This window comes from Caenorhabditis briggsae, assembly GCF_000004555.2.
Source record: "Caenorhabditis briggsae complete genome, chrI, whole genome shotgun sequence".
In the NCBI taxonomy this organism is placed as follows: domain Eukaryota; kingdom Metazoa; phylum Nematoda; class Chromadorea; order Rhabditida; family Rhabditidae; genus Caenorhabditis; species Caenorhabditis briggsae.
Window position 1 is genome coordinate 2,964,167 of NC_013489.2, and position 15,138 is coordinate 2,979,304.

General features: G+C 38.7%; 3 protein-coding genes across 3 annotated transcripts in view; 1 reads left to right on the forward strand and 2 right to left on the reverse strand.

The window, feature by feature from the left end:
- CBG22244 overlaps window positions 1–11,618 on the forward strand; it is a gene marked incomplete at both ends in the record, with an annotated part of 27,601 nt that extends 15,983 nt beyond the window's left edge. Inside the window, 11 exons of the mRNA XM_002638952.1 lie at window positions 573–1,226; window positions 2,063–2,605; window positions 3,101–3,881; window positions 4,512–5,191; window positions 6,142–6,276; window positions 6,345–6,739; window positions 7,436–8,123; window positions 8,761–9,054; window positions 9,866–10,311; window positions 11,036–11,345; window positions 11,433–11,618. Coding sequence (XP_002638998.1) covers window positions 573–1,226; window positions 2,063–2,605; window positions 3,101–3,881; window positions 4,512–5,191; window positions 6,142–6,276; window positions 6,345–6,739; window positions 7,436–8,123; window positions 8,761–9,054; window positions 9,866–10,311; window positions 11,036–11,345; window positions 11,433–11,618 — 5,112 coding nt within the window. The remainder of the gene's footprint in view (window positions 1–572; window positions 1,227–2,062; window positions 2,606–3,100; window positions 3,882–4,511; window positions 5,192–6,141; window positions 6,277–6,344; window positions 6,740–7,435; window positions 8,124–8,760; window positions 9,055–9,865; window positions 10,312–11,035; window positions 11,346–11,432) is intronic.
- A 345-nt stretch (window positions 11,619–11,963) lies between these two features.
- On the reverse strand, window positions 11,964–14,226 carry CBG22245 (the record flags this gene model as incomplete). Its single annotated transcript, XM_002638953.1, has 3 exons — window positions 11,964–12,239; window positions 12,844–13,432; window positions 13,955–14,226. The coding sequence occupies 3 exons, from the start codon at window positions 14,224–14,226 to the stop codon at window positions 11,964–11,966; spliced, it is 1,137 nt and encodes a 378-aa protein (XP_002638999.1).
- A 685-nt stretch (window positions 14,227–14,911) lies between these two features.
- CBG22246 lies at window positions 14,912–15,138 on the reverse strand (the record flags this gene model as incomplete). Its single annotated transcript, XM_045242252.1, has 1 exon — window positions 14,912–15,138. A coding segment is annotated over one exon (227 nt), but the record flags the coding sequence as incomplete, so codon positions are not given.

Consider the following 15,138-nt stretch of genomic DNA (forward strand, 5'->3'; position numbering starts at 1 on the left):
TTTTCAAAATCTAAAAACTGAACCCTCAAAACATGCTCTTGGCAACCATGTACACCATGGCCTAGTTTTTGAAATTCTAGGCAACAAGTACTTATGTGAGTTTTCCTTTTTGGAGCTTTTAAATTTTGAGAAAAAAATGAAATCCAGGACATGGTTTACATGGTTGCAAAGAGCATGTTTTGAGGGATCAGAATCAGTTTTCAGACTTTGAATATGTCGATTTTAAGCCGAGTTATAATAAATTTGGGAAAATGTGGCCTAGTTTTGGATTTCTAGGCCACCTAACTGAAATGGGCATAACTCGGCTTAAAATCGACATTTTCGAAATCCGAAAGCTGATTCTGAATCCTCAAAACATGTCCTTTGCAACCTTGTACACCATGACCTAGTTTTAGAATTACTAGCCATTTTCTAGGCCATGACCTAGATTTCCAAAAATTGGTGAATATGTTCCAGAAATCATGGATTCCTGGATACTTGGATTCTTAGCTGGATTCCTACTCTCCTGAAATTCTAGATCTTTTACCGGTTTACGGTATTCCTAGCTTTCAAAGCAATCCCTTCTTTTCCAGACCACGTGGCTCCTGCGTCTCGCTTGCTATACAGCCGACGTCGTTGCATCTCAAGTCGTCGAACTCCTCATCGTGGCGGTCCGTGATTCATCCGTCGGCGGACAACTCAGCATCCAACTGGCCGATAGTATAATCGAAGCGGAGAATGGAGAGTTCATTGAGAAAATCATCAAACGATTCTTAATTGGAAAAGATGAACAATTGAGATGGACACTTCATGGAATGCTTCGTTCTGTTATCCAATTGGCCTCTCGTCAAAATCAGTGCTCTATCGTCAAGAAGCTCTACAATATGATGTATCCATTGGTGGCAAATCTTGGAGTGCAGGGTGCCCAACTAGTCGATCTGATTGCCACGTACGCTCCTCGCGTCTTTAGCTCTTCTGAGCTCGTTTCAATGACACAATCGGAAATCTCAACCATCCAAAAACTGAGCAATCTTCTGAATGAAGAAGGATATCGAGGGAATTATAGGTTGATGAGTGAATTGGGTCTCGGATGGAAGGCGATTCAATTCGACCGTAATCCGTGTCTGGTGTGTTTCCAAACGAAAGGAAGTCACGATGTGGTGAAGATGACATCGATGCGGCAAGACGCTAGATACTCGCCCAACACGATGATTTATAAGCTGATTTCGAACTATGAGATTTCGAAGGTACTGTAGCTAGTTTTGTTTCTTATTCTGAAAATTCTGAAAATTGAAAAAAAAATTATAAAAAATCTTCAAAAATTCAAAATAAATAAAATAAATATGGAAAATGTTCACAATTTCTAAAAATTCTATAAAAAATTCAGAAATTCTGATTTTTTTCAAAAATTTCGAAAAGTTCAAAAGCCTGAAAATTAGCATTTTTAATTTTTTTAAAGATGTTTTTTAAAAAATTTGATTTTCTGAAAATTCTCGAAATTTTAAAAATTTTTTTAAATCCATTCTTCCAATTCTTGGAGCTTTGGAATATGCCTAATTTCAGAAAGTTCCAAAAAGGTCTGAAATTTTCTAAAATCCGAAAATTCCAAAATTTTGAAAACATCTAAAATTCTGGAATAGCCCCATGCTTCGACTCCATTTATCGAGGTTATTGTGAGAGGTATCAAATTTTTGTCAACTGATAAAATGCTTGTGATAATGTGATAAACATTTTATCAGTGGAAAATTTTCAGATAACTCTCATAGTCATCGAGATAATTGTGCTCAAATTAGATGCCGTATTTGCTCTAATAAAAGCCCACCCAAACCGTCAACTTTGAGCACAATTATCTCGGTTTCTATGAGAGATAACGAACATTTGTCAACTGATAAAATGTTTATCATAATATCATCAACATTTTATCACTTGACACATTTTTGATATCTTGCATATAAACCGAGATAATTGAGCCCAAAGTTAACACAATAAAAAACCTTCTATTACTAGTTTTAGGACATCTCAAAACCCCCAAAACTATGGGTGCCCTTTTATTACAGGTTTCTGATAACCTCCCGATTTCCAGGTCACCATCAAACTATCCGATGTGAAAAGAACGAAAACCATCAAAAAAGTGTCGCTCTACTACTCGGCAAAATCCGTGGAATCAGTTGAACTCAAACTGCATCCAGATCTATGGAGAAAGTGTGCAATGGTCACTGTACCTGACAACGAGATATGCATCAATTTGGCACTAGCCGTCCCCGTGGTCACTTCCTCTCTTGTCATTGAATTCGAAGAAGTCGCTGATCAACGTGGAATCAGTCAACTCCACTGTCCCAGATGTTCCGGTCCCGTTCGTTCGCAATCCGGAGTTTGTGATGGGTGTGGAGAGAACGCGTTCCAGTGTGTCAAGTGTCGAGCCATCAACTACGTGGAACGAGAGCCGTTCCTTTGTCAGAGTTGTGGATACTGTAAGTACGCGAGGATCGATGTTCTGGCGACGTGTAGAGCTCTTCCGGGAGCACAACACATCACTTGTGATGCGGAGAGAGGACAGTGTATACAGGAGATTACGCAGTTGTTGGTGAAAATGGACACGACGAGGACCAAGTTGACTGGGTATAGGGTGAGTTGGAGATTTCAAAACCCAAGAATCTGAAAATTTGAACATTTGGAATCTAAGGATCGGAAGATTTGGGGATCTAAAGAATTAAGGACCCAGGAATCTTGGAATCTTGGAATCCCAGAATCCCCGGAATCTTAGCATCTAAAAATCTAAGGATCCAGGGAATTCTAGGATTCTAGAAGTCTGCAATTTCAAAGTTACAGAAAACTGAAATTCCATAAATCCATGAATCCATGAATTCCATGAACCCCACGAATCAATGAATCCATGAATCCATGGACCCATGAACCCATGAATCCATGAATCTAGAAATCCATGAATCCATGAACCCATGAACCCATGAATCCATGAATCCATGAATCTAGAAATCCATGAATCCATGAATCCATGACCCCCATGAATCCATAAACTCATGTATCTAGGAATCCCTGATTCCACGAATCCCAGAATCCCAAAAATCCACGAATTCATAAACCCATAAATATATTTTTCCAGGCCGTCTGTGAGTCCCTCTACCTGAAGCCCCGCCCCCTTCCAGCCTACCGTCTCCACGTGGAAAACACTCACATCGCCGAATTCTTTGAAGCCAATGGATCAGTGAATACCGAACAACAACCATTCCAATCGGTGACTCAACCAATGGCAAATCTCTCCAACTCCATCAAAAACCTCCACGGAGAACTGTGTCAACAGACTCAACAACTAATGTACCTTCATGAGGAACTCAATCGCTATGATCATTCGAATGAGATCTCAGTTGTCTGTTATAAACCACAGAACTCTTCGTACTACTCAACGAGTGAATCCTGCTTCGGATGCCTTTGCAATCAGCTACTCCACTCCATCGCCTTGTTACACTCCTCTTGTGACGATGAGAATGCGTTGAATCTCCTTCTATCTTCTGATTCTGTCATTGAGAAACTCGGATGCCTTGGCCAAACGTACGAACCTCTTCGTGAGGAAATCGAGGAGCTCCTAGTCCGCCTAATGTTCAATCGATCCGATATGACAACGAAAATCCAGAAGCTCATCGAGTCGGGAGACGTCAACTTGTCGGTGATGGTCAAGTCGTTGATGTATGCGGCGGACCCGACGTGGCAACAGAAACTCAAGCTACTCATTCGATTTGCAATCGAGAAGCGGGACGAGAATAGTTGTCTACAGGCACTGATGGTGTTGAATAAGTATTTGGAGGCGACGAAAAGTGTGACTGTAGAGGAGAGGAGAAGAAGTCGAATGAGTGGGAAGGAGAGTGTGGTCAGATGGTTGACTAGTGGTGAGTTTGGGAAATTTGAGATTTTTGAAAAAGTCTTGAAAATTCCAAATTAGGATACTGTAAACTTTGAGCATATTTATCTCGGATCCTGTAAGATATATCAAAAAGTGGTCAAATCATAAAATGTATATCATAATATCACTGACATTTTATCAGTTGACCACTTTTTGATATCTTTCACAGGAATTGAAATAATCAAAGTAGACACTATGAAGAATTTTGAAACTTTTTTTTAGTTTTCCGAATTTTCGGAACTTTGGAAAATTTCAAAAGTTTTGGTGTTTCTTCTAATTTTTTGGGAACGGAAATTTTTTCAAAAATTTTGAAATTTTCGGAATATGTTGTAATTTTTGGAATTTCGGAACACATTTTTTTCTTGAAGTTTCTAGAATTTTCAGGATTTTTTTTGAGTTTTTGGAGTCTTCTGTTCTACAGTAATCTCAGAATCCTGCGGTTTTTCTCCGGAATTTCGAAAATTTCAATAATTCTGAAAATTTTCAAATCTCTAATTACCTTGAAAATTCAAGAAGAAAATTTCAACTCGAAAAATTCTGAAATATTTAAAAATTCAAAAAAGTTAGCGAAATTCCAAAATTGTCAAAAAAAATTTTTTAACCAATCACTTTCCAGACGACGACTGGAAAGACTGCTGCTCAATCGCCTCCACCTCTCATACCAAAGCCCCGCCCACTCCATCCAATCCCTATCAATGGATTTCCGAATGTCTCTTCTCCCAATGGATGTCCGTTCGTTCAGCAGCGAATCAACTGCTAGTCTCACTCTCCCGCCAATCCTTCCACGAGCCAATTTCCCTTCTAATTCTTTGTGAAAATATTCCAAAACTCGGAGAAATGCCATCAAGATCCTGCGATCAGTTCATGGCCTCCTGCCATACCATAATCGACTCATCAGCCAACACAAAAACCCGCCTATTCATCCAACAATTCCACGTGTATCTCATCCGACGCATCCATGAAGAATGTGCCAACCTACATGAGCAATCAATCAGCCTCCTGACTGATAACTCGTTTGGAGAACGTCTCCGTTGTTTCGTTGAACTCTTATCACTTCTTTTATCTGGATCCAATGTTGAGAATGTGCTTCTGAAGGCTGGTGCCGATGATTTATTGATTTTCTTGTTGCACTCGACGATTTTCCTGAAACGAATGATGACTCGACGAACGAGAGCGATCGATTCGTCGCGGATTGCGTTGGAGAAGCTGTTGAAAAGGGTTTCGAGTCGGGATGGGACCAAATTGATGAGTGTATGTGTGGAATCGCTGAAGCTGGTTAAGGATACGTCGACGCTGGTGAGTGAGGGGACATCTGGGCACATAGACAGTTACAGTAGTCCTACATAAATCCCTTGAAGATTTCAAACAATTTGTTCCACATGAATCCGACATAAAACAAAAATAGCATTAGCTACATTAACCAGGCAGTAGTCTTTGCGAGTTTTTACATTGAAAAAACCACTACAGTAATCCAACAGTAATCTGGAAATCTAAACAGTTAGAAACTGGAAGCTTCAGTTACAGTAATCCTTTAGTATATTAGATTAAATATCGCTTATAAAAAATAACTGGAAAATTGGTTACAGTAATCCTACAGTAATCCTAGAGAAGTTACACATTGTGTCAAGTGGACTAGACCTGAAAACTTGAATAACTACCAGAATCCAAAAGTAACTCGAAGTTCGCATTTTGTTTTTCGAAAACCCCGGGAGCCTGATCACAGTACTCCTACAAACCCTTTGGAATTTGGGATACTTTTGCCACGTGGATTTTTGAAAAAAAAACAAGAAAATTAGAGATACAGTAGTCCTACAGTAACCTGAAACCCAAACAGTCCGGAATTGGAAGTTTCAATTACAGTAATCAAGTAATCCCTTGAAAATTTCTCAATTTTTGCCATTTGGATTTGCAGTATCCCGGAATTAAAAAAAGATAGAATACCGTAGTCTTACAGTAACCCCGAAAATCAAAATTCGTTTTTCCCAAACCCCGGAAATTTGACTACAGTAACCCTACAGTAATCCCTCGAAAATTTCGAATTTTTGCCACGTGGATTTTCGAAACACACAAAAATCAGAGATACCGTAATCCTACAGTAACCCCTGGAAGTTCAAAAAGAGACCTAATTAGTAGAGAAAGAACAGAATTTCGGACATCCAGACACACGGAGACACTAATTAGCCCTCAATTAATAAAAATTAGAGATACAGTAATCCTACAGTAACCGCAATTATAATTTTCTCCAGGGAATCATCGTTGGCGTCATGATGGAAATTATGAACCCACAACAGCAACAGGAGGAATCGTTCTACATTCAAATCGAGAAAGATGTGGCTCAGGAGGATTTCTTGCAGGGCAGAATGGCCAATAATCCATATAGTGTAAGTGCGCTCTACTGGAAATTTTCTGAAAAATTCGATTCAAAGTTCTAATCAGAGCATATTTGCAGTCTTCGGATCCTGGCATGGGACCACTGATGAGAGACATCAAGAATAAGATCTGTCGTGACACGGAAATGATAGCCCTGATGGAGGATGATAACGGAATGGAGCTACTCGTCGGTGGAAATATAATATCACTTTCTCTATCAGTTCGAGATGTCTATGATCGTCTATGGAAGCGGAATAACATTGGAGCGCCGATGCTGATCGTGTATAGAATGCGTGGATTGATGGGCGACGCTGTGGAGACGTTCATTGAGAATTTCGGTGTTGCGGAGGACTCGGATGAGGATGCAGAGGAGGATGAGCAATTGGCAAAGATGACCAGCTGTTTGACGAAGTGTGGAGGGATCGATAAGCTGATGGATTTGCTGGCGACTAGTGTGGATTCGAGTTCGGGAAGGTGCGATGTTTGGGATGTTTGAAAATACAGTACTCTTGGAATTTTAGATTCATGGATTCATAGTACTACGGATTTATGGATTCATGGTACCAAGGGTATTATGAATTCATGGATCCGTGGGTTCATGGATTCATGGGTTTATGAATTCATGGGTTCATGGGTTCATGGTATCGTGCGTTAATGGTACCATGGGTGCGTGGATTCATGGTACTATGGATTTATAGATTCATGGATTTATGAATTCATGGGTTCATGGTACCATGGTACTATGCGTTAATGGTATCATGGGTATCATGGTTTCATGGAACCGAGGATATTATAGATTCATAGTGCCATGGGCTCAAAATTATATGGATTCATGGATTCATAGATTTATGGTACTCTGGATTCATGGATTCGCGGATTCATGGGTTCATGGAATCATGGTACCACGGGTTCATAGTTATCTAGGTTCTCGGATTTTTGGATTTATGGATTCTTGGGTTCATGGTATCATGCGTTAATGGTACTATGGATTCATGGCACCAAGGGTAGCGTGGATTCATGAATCCATGAATTCATGAGATAGGAATCCAAAAACCCAGAAATCTGAAATTATAAAAATTCAAGATCCCCAAAATTCCAAGAATAGAAAATCTAGAAACTTCTGAAAATTTAAAAATCCGATCCTTTAGAATACCACTATTGAAATTCCAGATTCCTGCTTGGCCACCTCCGAAAGATCTTCGAACGAATCGTCAAAATTCCAAGCGGCCGTCGCGCTCTAATCGAACGTCAAATGCCGGAGAGAATGTTCTCAGTGGTGCGCACTTGCTGTGCGGATCCAACGAACGAATCGAAAGTTCAAATCGGTCTGGAACTCTATAAAGTCGTCGAATTCGTCGTTTCCGACAAACAAGTCCAAGACATTTTGGGCGGAATCCAGAAGGAAGATGCCACGTGGTGGTTTGATTTGTTCGAAAAACGAGGAAACGAGGAAGGATCAGTGACTGAGATGCACCGGAAAACCGCCCAACTTTTGGATCAAATGACTGCCAGCATTGGAAACGTCGTGCTGGGATCACATGATTCAGAAGACGTGCTCGTGGAGATGTACAAAAGGATTCTGAAGTGGGAAGTGATTGATGCGGGAGTTACTGCCGCTGAACAGAGAGCCAGAGTTACCATATCCCGTCGAGACCAGACGATAATGATGACTGAGCAATTGGCAACGATCACATCGAATCTTCTACAATCCACGTATGGCATCCGTCTGAAACAGAAGATTCTAGACTCTGGAGTCATTGATTCCACGTGTCAGTACTTGTTAAAGGATCTGCCGAACTTGTATCAGCCAACAGAGTCGCCAGAATGGAAGGTCTTCTTGTCGAAGCCGTCGTTAAAGGTGGGTTCTGAAATGGCGCAAGTCTAAAATTATCGATTTTTTAAAGGAGGTCACTTTTGGAATTCCGGTGGTTACTGTAGTGTTACTGTTGTTAAAGTCTATTATGTCTAGTAACAATCCACGTGGCAAAAATTAAAGTTCAGGGGTATTACTGTAGGACTACAGTAATCGAATTTCCGAGTTATAGAGAAACAAAGTTTGATTTTTGCAAAGTTTGATTTTTTTTACAAAGTTTGATTTTAGTTTCGGGTTACTGTAAGATGGGTGTATCTGGAATTGTTAATTCTGTATTAAATCTAATCCATATCAAAAAATGTGTTTTGGGATTACTGTAGGATTACTGTATCTCTAGTTTTCGTGTATTTCCAAAATCCACGTGGTATATGTTTTCGAAATTTCAAGGGATTACGGTAGGATACTGTAACTAAAGCTTCCAAATGTTTGGGTTTTCATGTTATTGTAGGATTACTGTAGTTTTCCAAAGTGTTAGGTCCCCTCCACACATTTTTTTTAAAGGATTACTGTATTCTATTTTTTGTATGCTTCAAACTTTTGAAGATTTCGGGATACTCTAGTAAATCCACGTGGCAAAAACATCAATTGTTTCAAAGAATTACTGTAAGTGGGTTCTTTTCAGCTCATCCTAACCCTGCTCGCCGGACTGGCTCGTGGCCATCAAGCGTCTCAGAAGGAAATCGCCAAAACGACACTGAAGCTAATGCATCGTTTGGAACAAGTGGCATCGGATAACTCGATTGGAACACTAGCTGAGAACGTGATCGAAGCGTTGAATGAGGATGAAGAAGTCAAGAATCAGATTAAAATGGTTCGAGATGAGACAGAGAAGAAGAAGAAGCAGTTGGCGATGGCGAATCGGGAGAAACAGCTACAGAAGATGCGGATGAAAGTGGGAAGTGGTGGACAGATTACGGTAAGAGATGGGTTACTGTAGATTCTGAATTCTGATTTACTGTTTTCTAAAAATCTTAAAATTTTTGAATCCAAACATCGAGGAATCCCGGAATTCGATTTTTCGAAATTCCCAAATTTCGAAAAAAATTGAAAATCCAAAAATGTCAAAAAATTCAACATATCCAGAAAAAATTCTAAATTCTGAATTACTAATTTTTTTTATTCGAAAATTTTGAATTTTTCAAAATTCAAAAAAAAGTTTTAAAAAGTCGAAAAATTCAAAAAAAATTCTTCAAAAATTTAAAAATTCCAAAAATCAAGAGAAATCGCTTCTAAACTGATACTGTAGATTCTAAATTTGTAGAAATTCAAGAAAATTCAAAAAAAGGAAGTTTGACAATTTGAAACACTCCAAAAACTCTAAAATTTTTCTTGAAAAAATTCGGAATTTAGAAAAAATAGAAAATTCAAAAATTACAAAAATTAAAAAAATCGCTTCGAAAAAGTTACTGTAGGTGGGAATTCGTGGAGTATCAATTTTTAAAAATCTCACAATCTTAGAATCCAGGAATTCAGAAATCCAGAATTCTAAAACTCAAAAAAACTAAAAATGCTAAAAATTTTGAAAATTCTATAAATTTAAAAAATTTTTTAGAAATCCAAAAAGTCTGAAAATTTTTCAAGAGTTCCAAAAATTTCAAAATTCGAAAATTCAAAAATTTTTCGAAAATTCGAAAATTTCAAAAAATTCTAATAATTTCTGAAAAATCCAAAAAAGTCGCCAATGTTTTACTGTAGATTCAGAATGCTTAAATATCGATTTTCTGCAGGTCTCCTCCCGAACGATCCACAACGAGCCCAGCATCGACGACACCGACTCTCTGACGTGTTGCATCTGCCGAGAATCGGTAATCCGTGGAACGCAAGCAGCCGGTGTCTACGCCTTCGCAGCAGTTGACCCGGAAACCGCACGAACTTCAACTGTCTCAATGATGGTTATGGTTCACTTGGAATGCCATAAAAATGCGATTCGAGGTGGCGGCGGCGGACGGGCGGTCGACGAATGGACGCGGTCGAAACTGCACAACGCTGGTGCCAAGTGCAATGTGATCACGCCGATTGCAATGGGAAATTGTAGTAATGAGAATTGGATGGAGGCGTTGCAGCGGTTTGCGACGGATATTGGAAGGATTTCCGGCCTGGCGCATGGTGTGATCAATCGGAATTTCGTTTTTGTCGATATTTGCAAATTGATCGATCGGTTTATTTATAAGAGGTAAGCTTTGAAAAATCGCTTTAGAACTTTAGCTGAAAATCAATTTTTTTTTGAAATATTGAGAAAATTTAGAAAAATTCGATAATCTGAATATCTCGATATCCAGACATCTAGGAGTTTCAGATTTCAAAAACTCAAAAATCTAAGTTCGGAATCGTGGAAATCTCTGAATTTCGAATTTTTCTAAAGTTCTGAAAGCTAGAATTCTAGAATTCTGGAAATTTGAAGTCCCAGAAATTTGGAAATTCAGAAAACTGGAAATTCTGAGAATCTTGGAGACCATGAATTCTAACAGAATTTCAGAAATTTCGAAGATTTTGAAAATTTTCAAACTTTAAAATTTTAAAAATTTCCCGAATTTCTGAAGAACCGAAAATTCTGAAAGTGGAAAAAATTCCAAAAATACCAGAAATTTTAAGAATTTCAAAAAGTTTGAAAATTAGAAAAAATTGCGAAAAAATATTCAAAAATCTGAACATTTCGAGAAATTCGAAAATTCGAAAAATTGAAAAAAAACCCCAAAAAATCCAGTTAGTCTGAAATTTTTGAAAATTCCAGAAAAATTTCAAATCTTTGAAAATTAAGAAACAATTCTTAAAAATCGGAAAAATTATCAAAATTTCAAAAAATCTGAAAATTCCAGAAATTTCAAAACAATTGAATTTTCCAAAAATTCGGAATTTCAAAAACCCAAAAAAACCCCAAAAATTCAAAAAATTTCCAGATCATTCTCGAATCAATCGGACGGCGGTGGTCGTGAATCAAACATGCAATACCTCTCGATTCTCCATCTTCTCGGCGTCTCTCTAGGAACTGGTGACGTGGAATTTGAGATTTCGAATCCAATGCAACGACTCGTCGCTTTCCTGTTCACCGAGCTCACTGCAGAGTCGTGGAACGAGCAGAAGAACGATGTGCTCCGCGCGACACTCAACGACGCGCAAACGAATGGTGTCGAAGCCACGTGGCAAGGATTCAAGCCGACGTTGATGACGTGGGCGCTGGTTGACGCCTACTTCAACAAGATTATCAAGGTTAGAGAGAAGCTAAAGAAGCAAAAAAGCCTTTAGAATGACAAATTCACATTTTAGGCTTAAAAATCAATAAATCTATGTTTCCAGATCACTGGCGAAGACCGCATCGAATGGCTCCGTGAGCATCTTGTTGAGAACATCAACAAGACACGTGGATTCGTCGAAGACTTTGACTCGAACGTTCTTCCGTGTGACGACATCAACGAATTCTGTGACGTCACTGGCGCACCGCTAGAAGAGCTCAACATGTTCCTTGCTGGAAATCAACCTTGAATCTATCTTCAAAAATTTTTTTGCCGTCTTTTTGTACCTAAAAATATTGATTTTTTAAATTAGAATCGAGTTTGTTTATTTTTTCGCTTTCCGATAAATCAATTTGTGTGAATTTTAGTGTTTGTACAAACAAATTTGTTATAATTTCAGAATTTTCCAAATTTTCCGACTAGAAAGTGAATCAATTGGCAAATTTATTAAAATCGGAATTAATGTACCAGAAACGATTAGGGCAATGTGTATTAAAGTGACAGCAGTAGCATAGAAAGCGAAGATTGTATAAAGAAACGGTTATCGATTAAAAAAGAGGAACAAAGAAGAGATTGAAGCATATTCACAAATTATTCAGTCATGAACAAGCATGAAGAGATTCTCAATCGCTCTACAGATGACGTCTTCTGAAATTTGCTTCTCCTGTCCTTTCAAGTTTCGAATCGTTTCTTTGAGGGTTTGATAGAGTGAAGCCAGTGACGGAGATCCTAAGTAGAGGAGTGTAGAGCTCAGAATCAACAGAAATTTCTCGAGGCTCGTTGAATCCGCCGTTCCAGCAACTGTGGCACGTCTTCTAACTGTGTATAGATTCGATTCAAGGCCAGCAACCAGCATTTCGGCTGGGATGCTCTGGGAAAGAAAAGATTTTTCAAAAAATAAGACTTTTAAAGGTATTGTACGGTGAAATTTTTTATTGCATCGAAATGTGCAGAAAAGCATGTAGATTGACATAAAAATAACGAAAATTCAAAGAAAAATCCTTTATCGAGGAAAACGCCTCGAAAAATAGGCTGAAAGCCCTTAGGGGCAAGCTTTTTCGCTTGCTTTTCCAGGCCACCCGGTGAGATAAAGCGCGCGAATTCAAACTATTTAATGGTTTTTTTCGTTTTTATTGTTTTTTTCAAAAGTTTTCGTTGATTTTTCTCCCAAATACATTGGAAAACTTGAAAAAACAGTGAAAACGGAAAATTTTTTTTAAAAGTTTGAATTCGCGCGCTTTTACTCACCGGGTGGCCTAGAAAAACAAGCGAAAAAAGCGAATTTTTTTGAATTTTTTCTATTTTTATGTTAATCTACATGCTTTTTTACACATTTTGATGCAATAAAAAATTTCCACCGTACACCGTAAACACTTGAAGGCGCTAACGTTGGGGGAGGGGCACCCAAATTTTTTTGAATTTGGCGCCAAATTCAAATAATTTGGATGCACACTTGAAATCTCGGTAATAATCACCTGATTCTGGATCTCCGGATCGCCAAGAGCCTCTTCAATTTTTCTTTCCAGCTCTTTCAAAGTGTGGCAATCCAAGGTGGAGACCAAATTTTGAAGGAACTCTAGAACCTTCTTCGAGCTGACATCACCAGCCGGCATATCATTAGGAACAACCCTAGGATGTTGTTCCATATGCTCTGCTTTGATTTCTCGTTGAATCAAATCTTCATCGTGTTTCTCTTCAGGTTCTGCCTTGAATGGCAACTGAATTCGATGTGATGGACCAGGACCATGATCATCAGCCATCGTTTCATCGTCACGTGGCACTTTTGGGGAAGACGTGTAATCCTCGTCTGAATCGTCGTGTGCTCTTTTGTTCAGCTCGCTTCTCCTTGAATCCATAGCACTTCTTCTATTCATCAGACTCTCATCATCAGCTATCGCTTCATCGTCACGTGGATTCTGTCCGCTTCTCGCAGAATTTACAGCCAATGAACTTCTTCTTTTAGATGTTTTGTGCTTGCCTCTCAACGTCAGACTCCCATCGTTTGCCACGTATTCAATGATTCTCGCTTCCTCGTCAACTTTCACAGAAGCTCTTTTTTGAAGTCTGAACATAGATTTTTTTTACAATTCACGGTCTCCATATATTCTCAGCGGAGCGCGGTTGCGCGCGGCGAAAATTTTTTTTTAAATTTTGCACTAAAAACTTACAATTTTTTCAATTTTTCGTTCATTCAAATTGTTTTACAGGCTAAAACACACATTTTAAGTACAAAAACAGCTAGTTCCGACAAAAAATGAAGCATTTTTCGAAAAATCGCGATATCTTTTCTCAGCTCAAAAACTCAAAAATAGATTCTTTACGATAATTTAACAAAAGAAATTCGGTTTTCGAAAAATGCTTCAAAGTCGATCTCCTCTTTCATTTTTTGTCGGAACTAGCTGTTTTTGTACTTAAAATGTGTGATTTAGCCTGTTTAACAATTCCTATGGACGAAAAATTTTTAAAAAATTGGCGAAAGTTCGGCTAAAAACGGGTTTTTCAGTGCAAAATTGAAAAAATTTTTGCCGCGCGCAACCGCACTCCGCTGAGAAAAAGGCTTGCAGTTCAAGTCTTTTCTTTTCTCACTTTTTCACGAAATCCGAATCGACTGGTGCACCTATTGCGAACAATATCTTCACTCTTGTGTCCATATCCAACTCATCTATCAGATGAATCTTGTGACGAAATCGAATTATTCGAATTGCATACATAGCCGCCGGTTTTTGCGGCGTCTGCGATTCTGCGAAGAGCTCACACAAGCGTTTGAGCACTAGTGGCGCCGTCGTGTTTTCCGTTTGTTCGGCTAGAAATATGAGTAACTTGACATCCAGCTGCTTTAAACCACTGTACGGAGCCATCTGGAATAAAATCGGATGAATAATCGAAGGAAACGGGGAAATTTTTTCAAAAAACTTAAATTTTTGTGTGAAAAAAAAACAAATTTGGTTGACAAAAACTATCATAAATCAGCGAATTTACGACTAGAAACTTATGGATTCTTCTCTTTTTTTTAGGGAGAAAAGTCAATAATATAGAGAGAAGGTCAATAAATTTTGAATATTGTCGGATTAAAAAAAGTGACACCTGAAAATCTCGGAGACGGCGCTCGTGTCGATTTACGAGGGGGCGGAGCGAAAACGGATACTGTAGATAACAAATTTATTTATGGATANGGGGGGGGATTTTGGGNGGNNACNANNAATTCGAACGTTTTCAAAATCGAACAGACCTAAAGTGGAACTGATTCAAATCAGAACAGTGTCTTTCTCGAACAAGTATCAAAACAGAACAAGGACAGAATCGAACTGTTTTAATTCGAACTGTGCACTGTCGAAATGTCCCAAATTGGAACGTCCNAATTTTCCGACTAGAAAGTGAATCAATTGGCAAATTTATTAAAATCGGAATTAATGTACCAGAAACGATTAGGGCAATGTGTATTAAAGTGACAGCAGTAGCATAGAAAGCGAAGATTGTATAAAGAAACGGTTATCGATTAAAAAAGAGGAACAAAGAAGAGATTGAAGCATATTCACAAATTATTCAGTCATGAACAAGCATGAAGAGATTCTCAATCGCTCTACAGATGACGTCTTCTGAAATTTGCTTCTCCTGTCCTTTCAAGTTTCGAATCGTTTCTTTGAGGGTTTGATAGAGTGAAGCCAGTGACGGAGATCCTAAGTAGAGGAGTGTAGAGCTCAGAATCAACAGAAATTTCTCGAGGCTCGTTGAATCCGCCGTTCCAGCAACTGTGGCACGTCTTCTAACTG